We start from the raw sequence: 24428 nt of genomic DNA on the forward strand, positions 1-24428 counted from the left end.
TTCCTTGGCCTTTGGCCCCACGGCCACTAGGCAGATCCCATGGTTGACCCAGGCTTGGGCCCCAGCGCCCCCTGTACCTCAGGCCTCATACAGAAGCCCGTGCCCCCCGTGCCTGCCTCCTCTCCCTCCTTCACGAGGATTGGGAGGCGACAAGCGCCCTGAGATTTTCTGAATGAAATGAAATCGCGCGTGGTGGACGCGGTGGCGTGTGTGCCCTGTCGTGTGCCCAGCTTTCCGTGTGTTGTGTTTGGCTCCAGGTCAGGGTGTCCTGGGGTTCAGGCACCTCACCCGGCTGAGCAGAGGCCAAGCCAGGCTAGTCAGCCTCCTCAGCTTCGCCTGAGAGATCAGAGATGACAATTTGCATGGTAAACACAGGCAGACCTCCTTCTCACACATCCTGAGTGTTTTGCACACTGCGGGTGTGCGGCAGCCCAGCGTCCAGCAAGCGTGTGGCCCCCTTTCTCCAGCAGTGTGTGCTCACTGCATGTCTCGGGGTCATGTTTTGTTAATCTTGCAGTATTTCTAACTTTCTCATTATTGTATTTGTTTGGGCATCTGTGATCAGTGACCTTGGATGTCACCACTGTGACGCCCCGAAGCCTCAGAGGATGTTGGAGGTGTTTGGTAATAAAGTATCTTATTAATGTACACACCTTGTCTTTTCGGACATCATATTATTACGCACTTGGCAGATAGACCGCAGTGTTGATCAGCGAACCCACTCTCACGCGCTGGGAAACAGAGACAGTCCGGGACTCCTTTATTTTGCCGTTTGCTTTGTGGGGGTGGCCAAGCCCACAGCACCTCTGAGGTCTGCTTGTACTGGAGCTGGATGCTGAATAAAGCCAAGACTAGATGAAATCTGCACCACTCTTTCTCTTATTCATTTTTGTTTTTATTTTATTTCTTATACACATATTTTGCTTTGAAGAGGGAGCGTGCAAATAACCCCTCCCCACCCGAACGCCGACAGCTTTTTAGAAGTTCTCTTAGAATGAGTTTTTGGTAATGTCGGAAGATTCAGGATTATCTGTGCCCAAAGTAATAGATGCCAGAAGCCTTAGTCTGTCTTTGTGCAGGTGAGTCTAACCAATTATCAATGTGAACTAGAAGCGTTCTTACCTCCGAATTGATTGTTGGCCGTATTTTTATTTTATTTCGTTTTGTTTTTCTTTTGGTCACTGTTGACAGAGGTATTTGCTAAGTACCAGTCCTCCTTTTAACAACAAGATGTAGTTTATAAACAACACCTCTAATCCTCAGTTAAGAGCATGCCGCTATGGTAACACTATTTGACTTATCTCACTTTCTGTGGGAAAGAAGGCATCTGAATAATCAGGCTGGCACCAGTCCATCTTACCAGCTGAGTTCCTGGGAGGTCTGACACGGGTGCTTTTTCTTTTTATTAGAAGCACATTTTAGAATAAAGTCGCCAGTGGAGTGATAAGACTACGCTCAATTCTATTAAGACCTCCTTTCTCATGTCATTCGCCATTTTTTACTGAAGACATGAAGATGAAATTGTGGCACGAATGAAATCACTCTTTAGTATTTAAAGTATTGCTTTAAAATTGAATCACTTTGCTGCTGTACACCTGCAACTAACACAACACTGTAGATCAAATATATTTCAATTTAAAAGTTAAAAAAAAAAAAAGAATTCCTTTCAAACAGACACAGCTTTATACCTCCCAAGCCATTTTAAAAAATGTTCTTCCTCCCTACTCTAGAGCACAGGAAACTATTTTCAGTATCCTGTAGAAGAGGATAATGGAAAAGAAGATGAAATCTCTACAACCGTACTTGCTGTGCAGCAGAAATTAGGACAGCATTGTAAATCAACTGTACTTCAATAACAATGCAAGGGATGCTTATTCCCAACTAGCTCTCAAAGCTGCTGTTCTTTTCTCCTCTTTCTGCCTATTTTACAGCACAAAAGAAGAGGAAGATCGCCGTTGTGCAACCGGAGAAACAGTAAGTGGCTTTTTTCCCCCCAGAACTGTGCTCAGCTATGAAACGTCTTTGAAGAAGATGAAACAGGCTGTGGTCGTTGGAGAGCTGGTTGCACATGTGCAGTAGCAGTGGTGATGGCAGTGGGCAGGTCACTCTAATCCTCTGTGCCTCGGCCACTCCCTTGTAAATACCTGTTTCTCAGGGGTTTTAGGAAGGTCAAACTAGAGTCTGTGGAAAAATGCGTGGGCCTCCGCTGCCGAATACACGTAGGCTGCCCCCTGGTTTTGATTGGAGTTTTACGAGGAAAGAGGGGCTTCCGCAGGGCAGCGGTGGACAGACGGGCCATTTGTTTTTGGAGAACTGTGACTCTTGGTAACCTGTTTACATATTGGAAAATGTCTGGAATATACCACCATACACATCCCTCACCACGTGGTTCTGTTTTCTTAATATACTCCTGGAAAAGGAACGGAAAACAGCTTTTTTTCCCATTGTACCCGAGTTGACACGTGCGTGAAATTGAATAGTAACTGCGTTGTCATTTGGCTGTGAATAACCATTTTGTGGGCATTCTTTGTACATTTCTCATGGTGTATCAGATCAATAACCTGACTCCAGTTTTATCTGGGTAACATTGAAATAGAGCGTAAAAAGTGAAACAATAATCCCATCATTCAATCCAAATCTGAATTCCTGACTCCAAAATTTGCAGGCTGTGTAGCCGCAATGTGAACCTTTTTGGTGCATCTGTCACCTAGACAGCTCGGTAAAACCCAGATTGCTGGGGTCCATCTGCAGGATTTCTGACTCCCAGACACCTGGTGATGCTGATATGATGGCCTGGGAGCCCCCCCTTTGAGAACCAGAACCGTAGGTGACCCCCACGAAGATCTCCGTGGGATGAACTTGGAGTTCACCTGTGTGGTTTCTGCACAGCCAGCCTGTGCGTCCCCCTGAAGCCCCGTTTGCCCACCCCCATGAGGCTCCCATTTTTATATTTGTTCAGCATCTCTGCCGAACTATATAACACAGACGTCTGGCCTGGCACTTTAAGAGTCATCAGCTCTTAGATTTTCCTTGAAGACCTTTTCAGTGCAGCCTTGACGCACAGAAGCACGGACCCCAGAAGTCAAAGGTCAGCACACAGTGGACATGGAGGAGGAGTCTGACTTGACTTAAAGTCAAGTTGGCAAGCTGAGGTTTCTGCATATCCTGAGTGGAATGAAGGACATTATTCGGATTCTGTAACTTGACGAGCCCAGGAGTGACCCACAAGAGCCCCAGCGATCCGTGCTGACCCCTCGAGAGGCAGGTGACCCATAGGCTTCTTGGAACCACTGTGAGAATGGCCCCCAGTGATCTCGCCTGTTCCTGGAGATGCACACGTTGTACCTGGTGGCTTAAATTTCTCCGGGAGTTGCTTTAAGTTGGGAAAAGACTCTGAAAGGTACTAGCATCTCCTGGAGCGTGTCACCCACCAGAGTTTGTCCTTTGTCCCCAGACCGCCGCCCGCCGTGCCTGCTGAGAGGACATCTCACGGCCTCTGTTTCTTCCCTCACCTGGATGCCGCAGGTAAGGGGCCACTCAGGGGCCGCGGCTCTTCCCACTGTGCTGCTGGCAGGGGAGACACAAGTCTGTTTTTAGATCGGTGTGAGAATTCTCCAACTTTGAGTCAATTGTCTTTTCTCTTGCTGTTTATTAACAGACACCCAGTCTTAAAAAAAAAAAAAAAAATCCAAGCTAAATTCCCAGTGCCTCTCCTTTTCCGTTTCTTGGTCAGTAGCTCTAGACACTTCGTCTGAGCAAGGAGTCCATGTGTTCCTCAGAAGTTATGAGGAGTGCCCGCTGTGGCACAACGGGCTTGGTGGCGTCCTCGGAGTGCCGGGATGCGAGTTCACTCCCCAGCCTGGCACAGCGGGTTAAGGATCTGGTGGTGTCGCAGCCGTAGCTCGGATCTGATCCCTGGCCCGGGAACTCCGTATGCTGTGAGGCAACCACAAAAGAGAAAAAAGAAAGAAATTACAGAGTTCCCGCTGTGGCTCAGTGGAAACAAATCTGACCAGTATCCATGAGGATGTGGGTTCGATCCCTGGCCTCGCTCCGTGGGTTAAGGATCCGGCGTTGCCGTGAGCTGTGGTGTAGGCCAGCCGCTGTAGCTCTGATTAGACTCCTAGCCCGGGAACTTCCATGTGCTGCAGGTGCAGCCCTAAAAAGAAAAGAAAGGAAGGAAGGGGGAAATGACGAGCAGTTAGGACTGTGTACCAGGAGTAAGAATGTGATGCAGAAGAAGAAAAAGTGGAAAATATCATTATTAAGGCATTTCTTTTTGGACATTTCACTGTATTTTTACACGAGTGGTTAATCCTAAGTCCCTGTGGGCTTTTTGAATTGTTCCTCAAAACCCTCTGTTTGAATAACTGGGAATGATATTTTTTCAATGTATCACGTCCAGCATCTTACAGTAACCTTCAAAACCACATATGTGAGTTACCCTTTGACCACAAATCTGATGATGGACATATTTATGCATTAAGTCATATAGTCCATCAAGAATTCTCTCTTCCAGCCAAAATGAAGCCTGCTTGGAATTCCAAGATTAAAACCTATATGCCAGGGAAGAATCCTGTTGGTCACCGTTTTTCTTTGTGGTCAAGAGAGCAGTTTTCTGAGTAGACTTGCTAAGACTCTTTTTCCTCAAGGCCCGGGCAGGGTAGCCCTGGCCCCAGATTTCCATGAAGGGCAGCTGTGGACGTTTGGTGTGGGCCGCTGCGTAGAATCCAACTCCAGAATGGTTTTCAGAGAAGCCAGTCATGTCTCTTTCAGAGCCTGTGGCTGTTCCTCTGCCCTCCCGTATTACACCCAGAAAACTAACATCTGTTCCCCCCTTACCTGCTGGTTCCCAGTTGAAGTCCTGTGAGAACAGAACTTCCCAGATCTGTCAAATTACTCCATCCCCAGTGAATATCAGGTTTTTAAACAGAAACACCGTCGCCAGGGCCGCTCAGCGGGGAGAGCAAGTCCCAGCTGGAGGGGTCACCTCCTCCTGAGCTGGTGGACGTCAGGAAGCCTTCGAGGGGCTGCTTACTCTTCTTTCGCCCGTGGCAGCTGGAGACACGTCTAGATCAACCCCTTGCCTCGCGCTTTCGAAGCGGAAAGGCTCACGAGGGCCAGGCAGGGGGGAGCCCGGAGAGGCGCTGCCCTCCATGGGATTAGCCAGAGCAGGATGCCCACCAGCTGGTGTGAGCCTGGGCTGTGGGCCAGCGGGACCTGGGAACCTGGGCCCCGTGCAGAGCGGCTTGGCTGCAGCCAGTAACACCAGATTCACGCCCTGGTGGCTGACCAGTTCTGCTCCCTGCTGTGTGTGTGGGAGAGTCTCTTGCGGGTTAGCAGGAGTGGATTTGTGAAAGCGCCACAGGTAATATCTAAAAAGTGGAGGCAACTACATGTCCACTGTTAAGACGATGGACAATTCCGTCGTGATAGCTCCACACCGGGAATACCACAAAGTGAAGGGAGCGGACGTTCTGGATACGTGTTTACCCGCTTGGGTGGAGCTCAGAGGCCTCGCGCCGAACCAACAAAATTGTGGCTGAAAGCATTCGTTATTTAAAAAATAACCCCAGTACCCTGTATGGCTTGTGGCTACACACATGCCTGCGTCTGTGTGGCCGTCCTGTACAGGAATGGCAAATGCCAGCTTCGGGGTTAGTGGGCGCCTCTGGGTGGGGGAAGGCGAGGGTTCCCGGGGTGGGTCACATGGGGACTCCGCTGTGTCACTGGTGTTCTTTCCTTTAAGCTACAGTGTGTGATACTCGTCACTGTCTTAGCTTTTGCGTTTGTGTGTGTATGCCCTGCCTGATACACAGAAAACCTCATTTATATGCTGGAAAAAAAAAAATCAGGATTTCAAAGATATTACTGTGGCTCTAAAACATCTGGATGTGAAGACGGCACGCGCCTCTGGGCAGCTTTGCCAGCAGAGTGGACTCGGCGGCCTTCTCACTGGTCCTGAAGCCTCTCCGTCTTTCGCTCCCCCGCAGGTCCCGCCAGCGCAGCTCCCGCCAACGGGAAGTACTGCTGCCCGCAGCTCTTCATCAACCACCGCTGCTTCTCGGGCCCCTACCTCAACAAGGGCAGGATCGCCGAGCTGCCGCAGTCGGTGGGGCCGGGCAAATGCGTGCTGGTCCTCAAGGAGGTAAAGCTGCCCCGGGTTTTGGGCCCTGTCCCTGAAGGAGGCCCCAGGACTCCGGGTCCGTTCAGGAGGCACGTGCCGAGTGCCCCTTCTCATCCCGCGGGCGGGGGCTGCTCGGGCAGAGGCGTGGATGGCATCCGGGAAAGACTCTGGGCCTGGTGGGAGTCCGTCCGAGTCGGGGAGAGGAAGAGTCATCCCCACGGGAATAAAGAGCTGCGGGAGGTGGGGGAGGGCTCAGGGCTAGAGAGCGAGCGGCCCTCCCGAGCTGGGCGGGGAAGGGCCACAAAGGGGCTTTGGGGACAGCACAGGTGTTGTTCAGAGCCCACTGGGGGCGGTGCCTGCCTAGCCCTCCGTCCTCAGTTCTTGGCACAGCGCCTGCCCCTTGGGTGGCCCCTAGACACGCTCCGAGGCTCCAGACACTGGCGTGGAGTTTGTGTCCCGGGCTGTGGCCCAAGCCCAGGCCACCCATCACTTTGAGGCTGTTTCTTCCCATTCCTCATGCTGCCTTTGGACGCAGCCTGCAGATAGCGGTGCAGCCCGGTTTCGCTGGTGAAGGGCTCCCTGTCGGCTCCTCGTGCAGAGCTTGGTCCCAGACGGCCTTTGGAGAGGGCCTGAGGTTTGGGAAGCATCCTGGGAGCTCGCTCTGCCGGTCCCACACGCCTTACTGCTTTTCCCCAACAAAGACGCGGCCGCACGGGTCCTCTCACTGGCTGCTGCGAGGGGATGGGGGTGCTTTCACTCCGTGGCCACAGCAGCCCATTTATCTGCTGAGCAGGTGTGCGGCAGGCAACTTCTGCATCACTGCGGGATCCAAAGACAAAGGGCCTCTGCCCTCTGCCCACTCGGGTTTCACGGTCCCCTTGGGGCCGTGACGTGGTTCTAAGTGAGATGCACAGTCCGGCGCAGGCTCGGGAGGGTCGGAAGCGTGTCTTCTGGAAGCACAGGGCGGGGGGTTCTCCAGGCTCCTGGCAGTGACACTTGATCTGTAGGCGGCGATGGCACCTGGAGTGCACAGCACAGAGTGAGGTTCCCGGTGGCCCCGTGGCTGTGTCCTGAGACGTGGACACAGAATTTCCAGGTATAAAGGCGTGTGTTACCTTTTGAACAGAAAAAAGGAAGAACTCTGGCTTGCTTGTTCTCCAGCGGCCAGACAGAAGCTGCTTGCTCACGGCCTCCTCAGTGCCCTGCGGGACGTGGGGTGAAGCCCTAGGTGGCGACGCCTCTGGGTGACCCTGCCCCAGGAGAGCCCTGAGGGCCCACATCCCAGTTCGCCTGGCATGGATGCGGCCACTGCAGCCGAGCCCGAGCGCCTTTGCCTTTTCAGGCCACCAGCGGTAGCGGCAGTTAAAGACTTGGTCGTATTTAGGAACGAGTCTGTTTGAGGGAGGGACTCAGGGTTGCAGTTGAGAAGAAAGCCATGAGAGAGTGATCGGGCCGTTGCCCTTGGGGGTTTACCTGGGAGCATTTGTTGTTTGAAGCTGCTGCCCATCCTGAGTGTCTGCCAGCGGGAGAGACAAATGTGCACGTGGCATCTTCCAGGCAGACTTGGCCTTGGGGCTCACGGGGGCGCCCCAGTGGGCCGCCTGCTGCAGGGGGGAGAGAGGCTTCTGGGAGCTTGAGCCTCAGGTGGATCCGGGGAAGGGAACGGGAAGGACTGCTCGCAGTGCCTGCCACAGGCATGGACAGGGTGGAGGTCGAGTTGTGCATCTCCTGCAGGCCCGGAGCCTGTCCTGGGCCCTTTGCTGCTGTTCTTACTGAGATCCACCTGTCCTAAGAGCTGTCACCTCCACGCGGTATGTCCTGAGGTCAAGCACGGCAGGTCTGGGCCAGCCTGAGTGGCGAATGGATCCCATTGCCGAGAAATCTGTGGCTTAAGGGAGGAGGCAGTGGTTGAGGGGGGCTGGTTGGGAAGGAGCTCCCGCTGCCCGGACCGCAGATCCCGGCTGGTGTTGGACCGGGCCCGGGAGAAGCCAATCCCGGAGCACACGTAGGGTTCTGTCACCGTAGATAAACAAAGGCCCTGGCCAGGAAGGGCCTCTCCCGAGTCTCCCAGCGCCTCCAGCCGGGAGGTCATCCTCCCCACGGCCGGGTCGTCTGCCTGGCCTGTATTTGTGCCTGCTTTGCTGCGCGTGAGCAGAACGGAGCACAGAAACTGATAAAACACACGGTGGACAGATGGGTTTGTTTGCTGCCCTGTAAGGCCGTTCACGCCCACGTCCCAGCGGTTTGAGTGGGGACCTCGGTTACCTGCAGGCCCTGCTCTCAGTCGAGGGGACCTTAGGCTCCGTCTGTCTTTAGGGCTTGGCTGTTTTACTTTCCTGCATGACTTTTTTAAGCCAACACTTGTTAGCCCTGGTCAGTTCTCTGATAAGTGCCAGCAGCCGAGTTTAAAAGCCAGGCCAGGGCAGTGTTCTGATGGCAGAACTAGTTTTTTGCTGATGTTCAGAAAATGCACGAGGCAGGAATGAAAGAAAAAGAAAAAAAAAAAAAAAGCAGCAACACTTCATTTCTGTGAGTGCAAGAAAAATGTAAGTTTCTGTGAGTGCAAGAAAAATGTAAGTTCCACCAAGGTAGCACGCACTTACCATACCTGCCCCGGCACAGCTCCCATGTGCGGTTCCGGTCGCATTTCATGGACGGAGACGGGGCCCTTGGAGCGAAGACAGGGCGCATTTGCTTTTCCAGACCGTCGGGGTGTTAGTACTTAAAGGTTTGTCTGTCTTTGGAAAGTGTGGAAGGCTGGTTGTGTTCGCCTGGTTCTTCTAGAAGCAGAAGGGTGTGGGTGGGGAGCCAGCCTTTGGAGGGGGTCCTCTGGGAGGGCGGTGCACCAGGGCAGAAGTTTCTGGCAAACGCAGGATGAGCACGTGCCTCTGTCCACGGGCCTCTGGGCAGTGATACCCTGGGCATTAGACCTGGGCAGGGTGTCTCGGGTTTAGGAGGCTGCGCTTCCAGCAGGCGTGTGGTGGAGGCGGCAGGCTGCCTCCTAGAGCTGGAGCCTGGCAGGTGCAGTCGCCCCCCGCAAGGGCCCCGAACCAGCAGCCGGAGGGGAGGGCCCAGTCAAGCCCGTCCACAGCCCCTCAGGGCCTGGGGCTTCTGGCGACCCCCAGACGCAGTCACCTGGAGGGTGGGGCTTGTAGCGACAGCCAGTAAGCAAGGGTGTTTGTCACTCATGAAACCCACGAGTTCAGGGTGCTCGTCGCCAACCAGGGCTGTCCTTCTCTGTTGCCCTTTCTTCCCCGGGCTCGCCGCCCCACCAGCTCCAGAGCCTCCCGGAGACCGGAGATGGGTTCACTGCAGGTCTGAGGGTCCCCGGTGGACTCGGAGGCCTTGCACCCCCTGCTTCCCACACCCCTGAGATCTCAGCATCCTGGGAGCAAGTCCTGGGCCATTTGCAGGGTGTTCCAGAAACTTCTGCCTCATGCTTTAGATGCAGGCTCGGGAGCCACCTGCCTGAGGTGTCGCTGTGTCTGCAGTGCAGTGAGCAGGTGTGTGTGCTTGTGTCCGCGTGTGAGAGAGACGGCGAGTGAGCACAGGAGAACAAGGAGGGGGCGGGGGCACGTGTCTGTCGCTCACTTTCCTGTGTCCCTCGGTGGCAGGTTCGCTTCGGACAGACACGTGGTGAGAGGAGAGAACACCGGCCAGGTGCTCAGGGCAGCAACGGCTCTGAAAACGGCCGCTCAGGACGGATGAGCGTCCGTTTGCGCAGCGACTGAAGGCCGGGGGTGGGAAGGGCCTGGCCGGGCACCGTCCCTCGGTGGCCCTCAGAGACCCGGGAGCTTGTGGTTTCTCTTACACATGAGTTGGTTTAAATCGTAAGCAGTCTATGCTATGATTATACTGTTTTAGCACACGTGTATAGACACGCACACACGGAGTTTTCGGTGGAGAGTTGCTCAGGGTCGTTTTGCACCTTCTCATTGCCTTTGGCACCCAGGCCGCCCTCGCCACCCGGTTGCTCGCTCGGCAGCGGCGGTGCCGGGGCTCCACGTGCTCCTGTGGGCAGCAGGGGTTCGGCCGTTGAAGAGGGAACATCCGCAAGCTGTGCCTGCGCTGTGAACGGGCACAAACGCGGCACCCGATCTTTATTCCCTTTGCTCCTCTTTCTGATGTGAAAGCATGAATCCCGGACACGCGGGAGACTTTCTGGAGCTGCCGTGCTGCCTTCTTTGCCCCAGCTCAGCTGTCGGCCCCACTCAGTGGAGACAGCCAGACACAGACCTAAGACTCGGACCCAGCCTGGCATCGGGGCCAGTCTGCATGTAGAGGATGCGTGGAAAAGAAAAGAGTGAGCTAGACGGAGCCTCTGCTCTGCTGAGGGGCGGGCTGCTCCGGATGAGTGCAGTCCAGAGACAGGTGCACGCGCCACCCCTCCATCCACCCGTCCAGCTCCCTCCCCATCGTGCGTCTCCACACGCCAGCCGTCACCTTCCGTCCATCCATCTGCCTGTGTCTGACGTCCCCAGACGAGTCGCTCTGTGCTTCTCATCACAGTCTGGACAAGGGATACAAAGGTTCAGACAGGACCTGTTGCACCTTCCTGGGCTTCGAAGGGAGCAGGTTGTTTAACTTTGCAAAGAGCGACTGCAGAAGCGATTAGGAGCCGTGAGTGCTCGTGGGAGGAGCCGTGGGCACTCCAGGGCGCAGAGGAGCCAGGGCGGGTTCGCCTTTATTGACTGAGACCTTGATCCCTCCGTCTGCCGCTGTGGCCTTCACGGCTCTTTAGCCCCAAAGTGCAGAAGTAGATGGAGTGGCGACTGCAGGGTCCATGCACGCCTCTTTTAGTCCATCCACACTTTCTCCCGGTCTCTTGTTCAGTTATTCGACATCCAGCAGCTGTTGCTGAGAATCACCACGTTAGATACGCTTCCAGCCCTGCGAGCCCAGCAGGGGCTGCAGCATCCATCCATCCATCTGTTCATCCGTCCGTCCATCCATCCGTCTGTCCATCCATCCATCCATTTGTCCATCCGTCCATTTGTCCATCCGTCCATCCATCCGTCTGTCCATCTGTCCGTCCATCCGTGTATCCATCCATTTGTCCATCCGTCCATCCATCTGTCCTTCCGTCTGTCTGCCTGTCCATCCATCCATCCATCTGTCCGTCCATTTGTCTTCTGTCCATCCATCTGTCCGTCCATCCACCTGTCCATCCATCCATCCGCTCATTTGGGTCCTAAGAAATTCATGAGTCACAACCATGTGCTGGGGCCACTGTGCTGGAAGCTGGGGGGTGGGGGTCAAGCTGAAGGAGAGATGCGCCCCCAGGTGAGTTGAGGTCCCCCTGCAGACCTTCACCTGGGAGCCCAGGAAGTGAGAAATCAGAAGCAGCCTTAACTGTGTGTGTAAACAAAGGTAGCTTTTATCCTTCAGAGCAGCGTGTTTATGGGTACAGTTAAAAGGTGGTGCTGAGGGGGCAGGGCCTTGGGCACTTCGGTGCCACTGGAAAGAGGAGAACCCAGTGAGTCAGTCCCAGGGTCCGAAATGCAGACAGGCCCCTGGAGGATGGTCTGCGGGGTTTGTGCTGCTGCTCTTTTGAGCTTAGGCTGCCCGCTAACCCCCTGAGAGCGGTGTGCCCAGCTTGGGAGACAAAAGCAGCAGCACACATGCGATGTGTGAGGCGGGAATTAGCACGAAGCTAGACGGCGTCCAGGAAGGTTGGCGAAAACGGTGCGCTTGTGTGAAGGTGGTTACGCTTGTGTCATTTGCCTGCAAAGAGATCAAGTACCTTTGTTGAACTTTGTCACTGTACCGCAGCATGGGCCTCAGTAGCCGAGGGAACCGGCGGAAAATGCTCCCTCCTGGGCCTCGCTGATAGAGATTGTTTGGTACCAAATAAATACCTGCAGTGAAGTAATCATTAGGTTTCAGGTGTACAGAGTCATTTTATCTAATTTCAGTGCCAATCTTGAAAGTCTCTGAACAAATCCCCCCCCCCAGATGCTTATTGGGCACCTACTCTTGCCAGGCGCGGCTCTAGCTCTAGTTCTGGTGTCTAGTGACGAGGCTTGTTCCCCTCCTCGTCCAGGACAGAGGAGGGGGACTGCCCCACCAGGGGAAATTTCTGCCCTGCCTTAGGCAGAGAGGGGGAAGGAAGAGAGTTCCCGCTGTGTCTGCTGTTTCTCAGTTGTTGCGGGGCAAAACGAACCCTATGCCGAAGTGGCGTATTTTGAAGAGGCAGGTTCTGACTGCCTGCACTTTGACCCGGAGGCATGGCGGTGTCCCCATCATCCAGATGAAAGTCAGGCGAGCATCTTTGCTGAGCTTGATGAGCTTCTAAGGGATGGACCCAGACTCGCTCCCAGATCTGTCCAGCTCTACAAAGACTCCTGCCTTTCTGTTGTGATACATGGTGGGGGCTCGGTGTGGCTTCCTGTTCCCCATAAACTTTTCATGGACCTAAGACCTCCAGGGGGGGATTGCTCCAGCACGGATTTCCTCCTTGACTCACCCGGACCAGTCTCAGGCCGGCTGATTGAAAGTCATGTTTATCAGCCTCGCAGCCAACATCCTAGGTTCCTGAGTCAGGGCAGGGTCCATGCTACCTTTTTAACTTGAATTCTGATGGTTTGCCCACCCCAGTCATTGAGTCTAACTTGGGTCGTAATTAATAGCTGTCAACGTAGTTATTTTCACGGAGGCAGCTCTAATGCACCACAGTGTCAGGGACACAAAAATTATTCAGCTCACAATCCAAGAGAGCTTGTTGAATTTAGAGAGGAATGACGTGGCGTCAGGAAAAGCCATGGGAAAATGACTCACTCTCGCCGGCTTTTTACGATTTAATTGCTGCCTGTTTCCACTCTGAATGGAACTCTGGAAGGCATTTTCTTTTCACAGCCACAAAATGCATTTCGATATGCAGCAAATAAGACGTAGCTCTGGGGCTGTCTCAGCGAAACACAATGAAAAGACTCAGTTGAAATGTTATTGTCTGTTGATAAACACTTTGTGCGTTGTTTCAGCCAGTTCCAATTGGATTTATTTTTAAACTCGGTTTCTGTGGACTGTACTGACAGGAAATAATAAAATTAGATGATTATTCTAATACAGAAAACATACACGCAGCAGAGCCGCTGGTACTGCTGCATCTTGGCCTTTTAGAGCCTTGACTGAGCCGTGTTCTCTTGCGTGGGGAGTCACGGAGACCTTGGAACGTAGCACAATGCGACCCAGGCAAGAAAAGGACAGTCTCCATGCTGGCTGCCTCGTATAGCATATTTTAGGATGGATGGAGTGCTCAGGTTTGAGAAAGCTTTGCTTTGCGGAATTGAATCGATGCAAAAGCACACCAGGTGTGTTCTGGAGCACGCCAGGTCCGTGAAAACTAGGACTTGAAAATTTCTGCAGCATACTTTTCATCTTCTTCCTCCCGGCCGATATACTGGTCTCCTCCCCAAAAGAGCAGGTGCTTCAGCTCTGCTACCCAGAGTGTCCTCCCCACGGGGCAGGGAATTTTTCTCTCTCTCTCTGTGCTGTTTTGCTCTGAAACATGAGGGACGAACTCAGAGCCCGGCTCCATCCTCTTCTGCACGGGGAGACCTCAGGAAGGGCGGGCACTGTGTCCTGTCTGTGTGCCCGGCGCCCAGCACCCGGCAGACTGTCAGCGTGTGGGCATTTCCCGGGACGATGCCCCCTGGGTCTCACCCGTGTCCCTCAGTAGGTCACGTCGTACCGTCACGTTTCTGAGCTTCTCTGCACGTTCCGGCAGCACGAGTTCACCGGGACCCAGAAAGATGGGCGCTGGTGGAAACCAGCGCCCAGAGCACGTGGTTGAGGCTTCCGAAGGGACACGCCTGGTGACATGCCTGCGTGCTTGCAGGTGGGACCTGGGGGAAGGGGTAGTTGGAGGAAGCCATCGGACGGCGTCAGGTGCTCACACTCCTCTAGAAACACGCGCATCTCTGAGAAGATTGCCCTGGTACTTATGTCTGTAAATGACGTTCAGCATCAGGCGACTTTCAAATAGTTTACTAAATAAGCCTCCGCCTGCAGGTATTGGGAGCCTGCCCAGGAGTGGTGGCACAAACCTGTTGTCTCCGTCTCTGTGATTCTTTTAGAAGTAGGCCTTCAAGGGAGTTCCCGTCGTGGCGCAGTGGTTAACGAATCCGACTAGGAACCATGAGGTTGCGGGTTCCATCCCTGCCCTTGCTCAGTGGGTTAACGATCCGGCGTTGCCATGAGCTGTGGTGTGGCTCGCAGATGCATGGCTCAGATCCCGTGTTGCTGTGGCTCTGGCGTAGGCTGGCCAGCGGCTACAGCTCCGATTGATTAGACCCCTAGCCTGGGAATCTTTACAGGCCGCGGGAGCGGTCCAAGAAATGGCAAAAAGACAAAAAAAAAAAAGAATTAGGTCTTTAAGAAGAAAATGAAATTCTTACTAAGCAACCGCACTGAGGACTGCAGGTGCAGGCTCCTCACGGGCTCTTTGGAGGAAATGGTTTGGTCTCTGCAACCAGAAACCCTGGTGAGGGCCGGCCGTCCCCTCACCCGGGGGTCACCCTCGCCCGAGCAGAGGCGTCGGCCTTGCCACCCTTTCCGCCACACCAAGGGCAAGCCAGCCCGTCCCCTCCACCTCACCCCAGCCTGTCTGCCACTCGCTGGGGCCAAGGGCAGACCCCTCTGGCGTGTCCCCGGGCGGTTTCCGGGGCCTTCTCGCCCGAGCAGCATCGCATGCGGTTGAAGTTCACGGCGCGGCCTTCTCCCCCGACAGGTTCTCAGCCTGATCATCAACGCGGCTTACAAGCCCGGGCGGGTGTTGCGGGAACTGCAGCTCGTGGAAGATCCGCGCTGGAATTTCCAGGAGGAGACGCTCAAGGCGAAGTAAGTGCTTCCAGTTCCGGGGAACGAGCTTCTCGGCCTGTGGCTCTGAAACCTGTCGTCCCTCTTTCTGACAGCGCAGAGAAAGGGACACCCGCGGGAGGCCTGTGCTTCTGCAGTTCCGGGCACCGAAGCCTGCTGTAGGGGTGTCCTTGCTTCGCGGAGCTGCCTTGAGCGTAGGACTCCCAGAGCACAGGAGTCGCTCCACGAACACTTTATCGTGTTAAACACCCAGAATGAGAAGGGCCTCTCTTCCGGGGCCAGTGGGTTATTGGATCTGAAGGGGAGCATGTATATAAAGGATTTCCCCTGTCATGATTATACATTTTTCACTTCACAGATCTTCGTATTTGATACTGCAGCGTTTATGCCAGATGTAAATGTTCCTCCCTCGGAGAGCTGACAGTTTTTTTTTTTTTTTTTTTTTATTTTCCCACTGTACAGCAAGGGGGTCAGGTTATCCTTACATGTATACATTACAATTACATTTTTTCCTCCACCCTTTGTTCTGTTGCAACATGAGTATCTAGACAAAGTTCTCAATGCTATTCAGCAGGATCTCCTTGTAAATCTATTCTAAGTTGTGACAGTTTTTAAAAACAGAAAGAACCAGTACCTCACGGGCTGTGGGTAGACATGTGGTGGGTCACTTATTTTCTCTGGAAACTGGCTAATTGGAAAGGTGATGTTTTGCCTTGCTTTTAAGTTTCTTGCATTGCGAAACTGAGAACACCCACGGGCTCGGTGTTTACGAGGCAGATGGAAAAAGACCCGTTTCTCAAGATAATTCTATGTTTAATAATTGCTTTGGTGGTTTGAGAGGGCTTTTAATATTTCCTTATTCTTTTCAAATAGAATAGGTCTGGGCAACTTCCTGTATAATTGTTCCCTCGCGGCCTTTACGGTAACAGTTAGAAAACGATGCTGTTTTAAAGAGTGAACGAGGACGTCCCTCTGTGGCAGAGCAGGTTAAGGATCCAGTGCTGGAGCCTATGACGTAGGCCATAGCTGCAGCTTGGATTCGATCCCTGGCCTGAGAGCCTCTATATGCCATGGGTGCGGCCGAAAAGGACCAAAAAATCCACGGTCACCTTCTTATCAATGGCTCGAGTGTGCTCAGCCCTGCTTGAGAGAAAGTGCCTGTCCTGTTGGTGGTGAAAATTGAGGTGTCTCCGATCACGTGTGTGACCAGTGGTTATTTTCCTCCAGTCAGTTGCAGATGTTGAGAAACTCACAGTTGTTGGGCATTCATCGTTAGCTATCCACTCAGCCTTTGCTCGTGTCTTTTTTGAGCATCTCTGTAATTTTAGATTCAATACCAGCCGTCTGTGGGCTGCTGATGCTCCATCAAGTCACACAGGTTACAGGGAACACAGGTAACTCGGGCGAATGCTGATGTGTTTGACGTGTCCTGTCAGTGAGGATGCCACCGTTATCTTCTTTCCCAAGAGATACTTGAACGAGCTTCATCTGTAGCCCAGAAAAAAATAAAAGAAGGTTTTTTTTCCCCAATCTGGTAGTCCATAGTTTTCTACTTTATGTAAACTGGAGATCGCCAGCCACAGAAAAATACCTTCTCTCTCTCTCTCTCTTTTTTTTTTTTTTTTTTTGTCCTTTTTTCTTTTTAGTGCCACACTCGTGGCACATGGACGTTCCCAGGCTAGGGGTCTCATCAGAGCTGCAGCTGCCGGTCTACACCACAGCCCCAGCAACGATGGATCCGAGCCGTGCCTGTGACCTACACCACAGCATGCAACGCCAGATCCTTAACCTGCTGAGCGAGGCCTGGGGTCAAACCCGTGTCCTCATGGATGCTAGTCAGGTTCACTAACCCCTGAGCCACAACGGGAACTCCAGAATACTTTCTCGTAAGGTCGCTTCATACTAGTAGTGGTGGGAAAACCTGGGCAAGTGTTTGTACAGAGAAACCCTTCTTACTTCTTGTTTTAAAATGTTTCTGTGAAAATACACCCAAAATACACCTAAGGATGTGGAAATTGTAAAAATACAGCAGTCTTAAATTCCGTTAAAACTTCCCCTGCTCCCTAAGCAAGCCAGATCCCAAAGTGACACGGAGAGTTCATTTTGCACTGTTTACACCCATTTTCATCCTAGCAAGTGCATCAGAGCTTTTATTAAGCCAGCCTGATACAATCAAAACAGACAGGGCGCGACCCAGCCCTGCCGTATTGTAAAGGCAACTTATTACCTATTCTATCAAACATGACAGCGAGTTCCTGAGCAGAATGTCACACAGCAACTTGTAATGAGAAAACGTGTGTCTGGATCGTGGGTGCATCTCAAAGCAGCTGCTAATGAGGACAGAGTTACAGTCAGCGGGAACATCCCGTTACGCGACACCGCGTGCAGCCTCACCTCTCCGGCTGTAAGAGGACAACGCTTTAATCCTGACCACTTTCACGTTTTCATTGGTGCGAATGGGAGGAGAGAGAGTTGACTCCTTCCCCTTTTGCTGAAAGGCTGAAATGTTTTCTGCGGTGAATAGACTACCGCTTGTCTTGGCTGGGGTCTGTTTTTCTAGGGCCACACCTGCGGCAGATGGAAGTTCCCAGGGTAGGGGTCGAATTGGAGCTGCAGCCACCAGCCTACACCACAGCCACAGCCGCTTAGGATCCAAGCCGCATCGGTGACCTACCCCACTGTTCATGGCAACGCCAGATCCTTCGCCCACTGAGTGAGGCCAGGGATCGAACCTGCATCCTCATGGAGACGAGTCGGGTTCTTTACTGCTGAGCCACGACGGAAACTCCTTGGCTGAGGTCCTCGAACACTACTATCAGAAAGTATTCCCAGGAAGAAAGGGCGTGAGCTCCCTCCATCCTCTGTAGAACTTTGTGATGTAGCATCTGGGGTTTCTTAAGGGGTTGTTTCCCCTTTTCTGAAAAGACCCCTTTACTTGAGAGGGTGGAGCTGACATTGATAAGGTCTGACCCGTAAACAAAAGAAAGAGGAATGCTGTCATCTGCTCTTGTTCCTCGGTGGCTATTGCTTCTTTTTTTTCCTTCTTAGGGCCTCATCTGCATCTGGGGACTATGGAAGTTCCCAGGCTAGGGGTTGCATTAGAGCTGCAGCGGAGGCCACAGCCACACCAGATCCAACTCACCTCTGCAGCCTGCACCACAGCTCACAGCAATACCGGATCCTTGACCCACTGAGCAAGGCCAGGGATCAAACCCACGTCCTCACGGATACCAGTGGGGTTCTTAACCCACGGAGCCACGTCGGGAAATCCAGGAGTTGTTGCCTCTTTATGCAACAGTGGCACCTTTTATTGTAGAACAAATGATTGAAGTATTTGAATACGTGAGTTTCAACAGGAGCCGAGGCAAAACCGGGAGCAGCTCTGCGCAGAGGAAGAGTGGGCGCTCACCGAGCCCCTCTCCGTGCGTCTGGAGAAGGGCCGTGTTCCTTCTACTAAATTGACCTGCATTATTCTGAATTCTGGGAGGAGGAATTCAGGCTGTACCTGGCTATACCTTGGAGGGATTCAAAAGACTTTCTAACCCTGTGCTACTAGAGACACTTCAATATGTTTTCCAACGTGTAACGGAATCTTCCTGGGGCGGGGCGGGGGGACTTGTTAACTCTTCTTTGAGTGGCTTTTGTGCCAGTCTTTATCAAAGCCAGGGGGAGGTTGAACAGCTTGTCCCAGTCTTTGGTTACAGTGATTCAGACTGGCTGAAGGGGAGAGAGCCTGATGAAACTTCCAGTGAATTCAGTTTCGTTGTCACTTAGGCGGAAGCAGGGAGGTGAAGGCAAATGTTCTCTTTCCGTGGGTCACGTTCAGCTCTGTGGAAATGACGTTTTGGTCTCTTCTTTCTCAAGCAATGATGAGTTTTGTACGTTTTCCTGATGTTACCTCCGGGGAGCATTTATTCATGCGCATACTTTGGGAACAGTAGGAGGTGATATTTGGCTCCAAAGGAGATTTATGTGAAAAAAGGTTCTCAAACTGAGGGACTCTGCACTGAAAAAAAGTGTGTGTGTTCATCCGTTCATTTTTATCTTGCTCAGATTTGTGAAATTTGCTCTCCCGAAAATGTTTACTGTAAACATTATGTCAAGCGAGCAGGCAAACCAGCTCATGAAGAGAAGACTGAATTTCTCTGTGCACTTGCATGCATTCAGATCAGGAGCCTGAAGGGTCTGGTTCTCCCTCTCTCTCTCTCTCTCTCACACACACACACACACACACACACACACACACACACACACCAGTTGAGGATGTTCTGAATTACAAGTGGTCTTTCTTAAAGTAAACACACACCCCATTTATCACACGAGGTCCCATGAGCCTGAAATGCAGCGATTAGAAAGAGGAGACATTTCCGAGGAGCTGAGTGTCCCAAGGCTGAAGACTAGTATTGCGTGGATCCTAATTCTCGATGAAGAAGATGGGACCATTGAAGGAAGAGCTTCGATTTGAGAAAAACCAGGGCCGTCTCTTACTACTGCTCACGAGAGAGTGACTTTTCTCCCAGCACGCAAAGCATCCCTATTTCTGTAGCGTTCTCAGGGTTACCACTTTTTTTTTTTCTTCCCCGCCTTTGAATGCGTCCTTAAATATTGGAGGTTGTGAGTTCAGCTTCATAGACTGGAACCTTGTCTTCCACTCTCGCCGTAGCCCAGTCACAAGTAAATCCCGCATTACAAGATTTTTTAAAAGGTCCTGATACTGATCACTTGGAAGATGAATGGTACGTCTTAGGCCAAACTGGAGACACCCTGCTGGGACGATCTCTGTCACAAATGGGTGGTTAGACCACTGTTGGTTTTCTCTGTATTTTTTTCCTGTCCGCTTTCTTTTTTTTCTGCTATGGCTGCACCCACAGCATATGGAAGTTGCCGGGCCAGGGATCGAATCTGAGCTGCAGCTGTGACCTACGCCACACCTGCAGCAACCCCAGGTCCTTAGCCCATTGTGACAGCCCATTGAATCTGTACCGTGGTGGGAACTCTTCTGTGTTTCTGTTTGACTCAAGATCCGTTTTGATTCTTCTCCACCCTCAACCGGCGACAGAGAAGAGATTGTTTCCCAGCACTCCTGCCTCTCGTCTTCATCTGTCTCCCTCCGCCCTGCCACAGGCACTCCCTCGTGGACATAAATCCCTACGTGGGTGGGCAGGAAGTTGTTGGAAGGCTATTCACACCTCCTTACTGATGTCAGGGAGGAACAGCCCTTTTTCTACCCTCTCGGGTTCAGTACCCGGGGACCTGCAGATTAAACGGACAAAAGACCGTTTCTTTACGGGTGCAATGCACGCCCACGCAGGAGTGCTCGGAGATGAGTGACTTAACGGGGCGGTTAGGATCTGGGGTTTATGGCTAAGTCATTCCTAACGTAGGTTGGGGAGGGGAGTGGGGAGAAGAGCCTCTAGGGGAGAACAAATAGGTTTCTTTGGGAAAGACAAAACAATTTTTAGGATAAAGACTGGGAGGTAGGAAAGTTTGTGATGGTTGGCTTATGCAGGCGTGGGTGGGTTTTCTGTCTTCTTTATGGCCGTGACACTCCTCCAAGAGGGGATTTATGGTGGGTTTACCCCTGGGATTTAGAAGCTGCCCCAAAGAGGGAATTTATGGATGTTCTTTTTCTCAGATGTTTTCTGCTTTTAATCACATAAGAAAATCTCCAAGAAAGCTTCTTCTACAACTGCTGAATTTTTCTTTCTTTTTTTTTTAGGGTCCCACCCACAGCGTATGGAGGTTCCCAGGCTAGGGGTTGAATCAGAGCCGCAGCTGCCGGCCCGCACCACAGCCACAGCAACTCGGGATCTGAGCCACGTCTGTGACCTACACCACAGTAAGGCCAGATCCAAGCTGAATCTGTGACCCACACCACACCTTAATGCCGGATCCTTAACCCACTGAGCGGGGTCAGGGATCGAACCCGTGTCCTCCTGGATACTAGCCAGGTTCGTTTCCGCTGCACCACAAAGGGAACTCCCTGCCTCCGTGGAATCTTAAGCATCTTCCTCTGGCTGTCGTCTTCCTGTGCGCTCCGGGGCTCTGGGTGGGCCCCCGTTGACAGCAGGGACGCGGTCCTCCTGGTCCCTCTGCTGCCCTCCGCCCTCCTGTCCTCGTCAGAGCGCGCCTTCGCCCCTGGTGTCAGCTCAGCCTCTCCTTGCGTGACGAGATTACATCCTCACACCCAGATTTCTCTAGAACCTCCAGGATGCCGATGCCACGGGAGAAGGAGCCACAAGTGCTGGGGGAATAAAGGGCTCCTCTGAGGGCCGTCTTTAACTCGCAGATTGCGCAAAGGAGCACCTCCTCGCCCGGCCCTCCTCGCCGCACGTGCTGCCTATCGTCCCCTCGCGGTTCTGGGCTTGACCGCTGGAGACAGGCCGTCCCCGACTTCCGATTTTTCAGCTTCTTGATGGTGTGAAAGAGACAGGCGTTCCACAGAAACTGCACTTGCAGTGTGAGTTCTGATCCTGCCCTGGGCTGACCTGTGGTCTCTGCTGGCAGCAGCCTCAGCTCCCGTCAGCCCTGGGATCCCGAGGGTGAGCTTACAGCCATTCGGGGCCCACCCAGCCCTTCTGTTTTTCCCTTGCGGTGGCCAGCGAGCCACACGAGACAGTCCACACTGCACTGTACAGTAGGCTGCATGCGATGGGTCTGCCCAGCCACAGGCTAATGTAAGGGTTCTGGCACATCCAGGGTGGGCCAGGCGAAGCTCTGAGTTGGGTACGTTACGTGCCTTTTTGATCTAGGATACGTTCACCTTAAGTTGGGTTCAATGGGACGTGCCCCCCGTCGGAAGTCGGGGAACATCTGTATTCAGGCATCTGAAAGCGCAGGCTGGTGCTGCTGAGTGGGAACCCACAAGGCCAGCTTTTCTTGGTTCTTTCTCTCTCGATTTTGCCTCGTTTTTCCAAAAACTGACACACGTGTTCTCAGCCACAGCGACCACGACATGCGGTTTTTCTGGAAAATAAACTACCCTGTTCAGGATCTTGACTTGGAAAGTAAAGGGGCACATAGCTTAACAGGCCAGCTCTGCTGAGGTGTCCTCGTTGCAGTGGACTGCAGGCGTGGGGAGCTGTGAGCTGAATAAAGACCCGTGATCTCTTGCCAACTGCGGCATGCGTCATTGTTTTGTACCCATGATAGTTTCTAAAACTGTACTGAAAGGTGCTTCAAACCCATTTCCAAGAGCTCACCTCTTCAGCCAGCGTGGTCTGCGTCATTATTAACCAGCAGCATTTGGGTGAGGCCGCAGTACCTATTTTTAAAACAGGAAACCCATCCAATCTGCTTTCCAGAAGATCCGGCTTCTAGTTTGGCAGTGGTGACTCCACTGTGTGCAGTTTTTTTTATGCAGGAGGGAGGGTTTTTTCCTTCAATAGCAATGACCATCCCGTGACGATGGTTGGACGCCAGAAACATTCTGGAGGGGCCTTCAATTACACACACCTCGGTGAGACTCTGCCAAGCGACAACCTCTCTTTCAGGATCCTGCTTTAGCGCAGTTACCCCATGCATGGTCCGTGACGTTTCTTTAAAATTCTTTAAAATTTTAAATGTCCGTGGCATTTCTTTAAAATTCCTTTTGCGAGGTCACAAGGACCAAGGAAAGCAGATACCACGGAAAGCACACCCGGCCCGCCGGGTCGTTAGCGACACCGGGCTGCGGCTGCTTTGGAATCCACCGTACAGACCAGGTCCGAGGGAAGCGTGCGACCGCGCCCTCACTGGCCCTCCTTCGCTTCTAGGTACAGAGGGAAAACGTACAGGGCCGTGGCCAAGATCGTCCGAACGTCGGACCAAGTCGCCGATTTCTGCCGCCGCGTCTGTGCCAAGCTCGAATGCTGCCCCAACTTGTTCAGTCCTGTGCTGGTTTCTGAAAACTGCCCGGAGAACTGCTCCATTCACACCAAAACCAAATACAGTAAGTGCAGGCCCTGAGAGGGGCGCTGGTCTTGGGGACGGAGTTGGTGCCCTGGTTTTCTTTTAACGGGTCTTTCGACTGGCTTCTCACAGCAATTGCCACAGGGGAGGTCTCTGCGGTTGGCTCGCTCGCTCCTTCTGTGGGTCTCTCCTAGAATGAGGAAGGGGTGGCGTCAGTTAAAAACAGGCCGTCGTATAAATCGAGGAGGCATCCGGCTGCTGTGGAAGCAGCTCTCTAGAGGGGCCGGACTGCCTTTGTGACTTGTGACTTTGTGTCTTGACACGCTGTCCTGTTTCCAGTGTTACCGGGGCCACACTCCTGGAAGACCCCACGCCGGCTTGCTGGTTCTCTGTCGGGGTCAGGAAGGAACGGATGAGTGCCTGTGCAGGAAGCCCGTGGGCTTTCCGGGCAGGTCTCAGGGCCATCCTCGTGGGCCAGAGTCAAGACGGAGGCACCGAAAATAGAGGGTTTTAGTCCCGAAAGACGCCTCCGCTACGTGGTCACTTTGCATGTGAGGAAATTGAGATGGGAGGCCAGGCGACGTAGCTCTAAGGTCCAGCAGCCTGGAAACTGTCACCGCAGGTGGGAGGTGGCCGCTGTCAGCTAAGAGCGGTGTGTTTGGTGCTTTCTTTTGGATGCCTCCAGCCATGAAGAAGGTTCCTTTGGTGCATCTGGTTGTTTATGGGGTCACGGGAGCCCCAGAGGGGATGGTGGAGGCTTTGGTTAACGAAGCAGCGTCTCGATCATCATTGAACACGGGGTCCCTGGCAGGTGTTAATGAGTTTGTCATACATTCAGTTTATAAAGTACGTCATCATTAAAAGTTGGTGAAGAATTGCTTAGCTTGCCCCGTACGTGTTAACGCAGACACCTGTCTCTGGTGTTGAATTCAGAGGCAATAAACGTCTCCGGCGAGCAAGGAGAGGATGAAGCACGTGTCCGTGTAACAGGTGAGGGCTCTGTTTGAAAAGGAGAAGGACGCCTCATCAGTGGGGCCCATGTGCCCTCGGTCAGATGGAGAGACGGGCTAGTCCTTCGTGACAGGGACCCGCCAGTGGGTGCTGGCCGCGCTTGCTGGCTCTTGAAGATTGAGACCTGGGGGCAGCGGGCAGAGCACCTCCTGGGGCAGCGATCGCCACCACTGTGAGCAGCGCTGGGGACAAGGAAGGGGCCGGAGAAGCTCCTGTGGTAACGGTCAGCTCGCTCGGCTCACTGCCTAGTCTGCGCGAGTCGCCAGAGCCAAGGACCACAGGGGGGCTGAAAGCGCAGGCGCTCATTTCTCCCAGTTCTCGAGGCCACACGTCCCAGTCGGGGTGACGGCAGGTTGATGTCTCCTGGGGCCTCTCCCTTCTCTCCTCACGGGGTCATCCCTCTGCGTTCCCAGTGTCCCTTCCTCGTCCTATCAGGACCTCAGGGCCTCACCTCATGACCTCGCCAACCACAGCCACCTCCCTAAGGACCCAGATACAGGGGCACTGGGGGCTCAGAGTTACCCATCTGAGTGGGGGAGGGGGAGCAACCCGGTTCTGTCTGTGACCCCCGGTAAAGGAGAGG

At 53.1% G+C, this 24428-nt stretch overlaps 1 protein-coding gene across 7 annotated transcripts in view; it reads left to right on the forward strand.

The window, feature by feature from the left end:
* SFMBT2 (Scm like with four mbt domains 2) overlaps positions 1-24428 on the forward strand; it is a 193387-nt gene that overhangs the window by 158156 nt on the left and 10803 nt on the right. For all 7 annotated transcript variants that reach the window (XM_021065007.2, XM_021065006.2, XM_084980991.1 and 4 more), the window contains 5 exons: positions 1932-1974; positions 3455-3525; positions 5994-6148; positions 14856-14965; positions 22699-22874. In XM_021065007.2, the coding sequence (XP_020920666.2) occupies positions 1932-1974; positions 3455-3525; positions 5994-6148; positions 14856-14965; positions 22699-22874 (555 nt within the window). The remainder of the gene's footprint in view (positions 1-1931; positions 1975-3454; positions 3526-5993; positions 6149-14855; positions 14966-22698; positions 22875-24428) is intronic.

The sequence above is a fragment of the Sus scrofa genome, chromosome 10 (assembly GCF_054392235.1).
Source record: "Sus scrofa isolate SSC_HxYL_T2T_F1_AM1 chromosome 10, Sscrofa_HxYL_maternal_Yorkshire_Landrace_v2.0, whole genome shotgun sequence".
NCBI classification, from domain to species: domain Eukaryota; kingdom Metazoa; phylum Chordata; class Mammalia; order Artiodactyla; family Suidae; genus Sus; species Sus scrofa.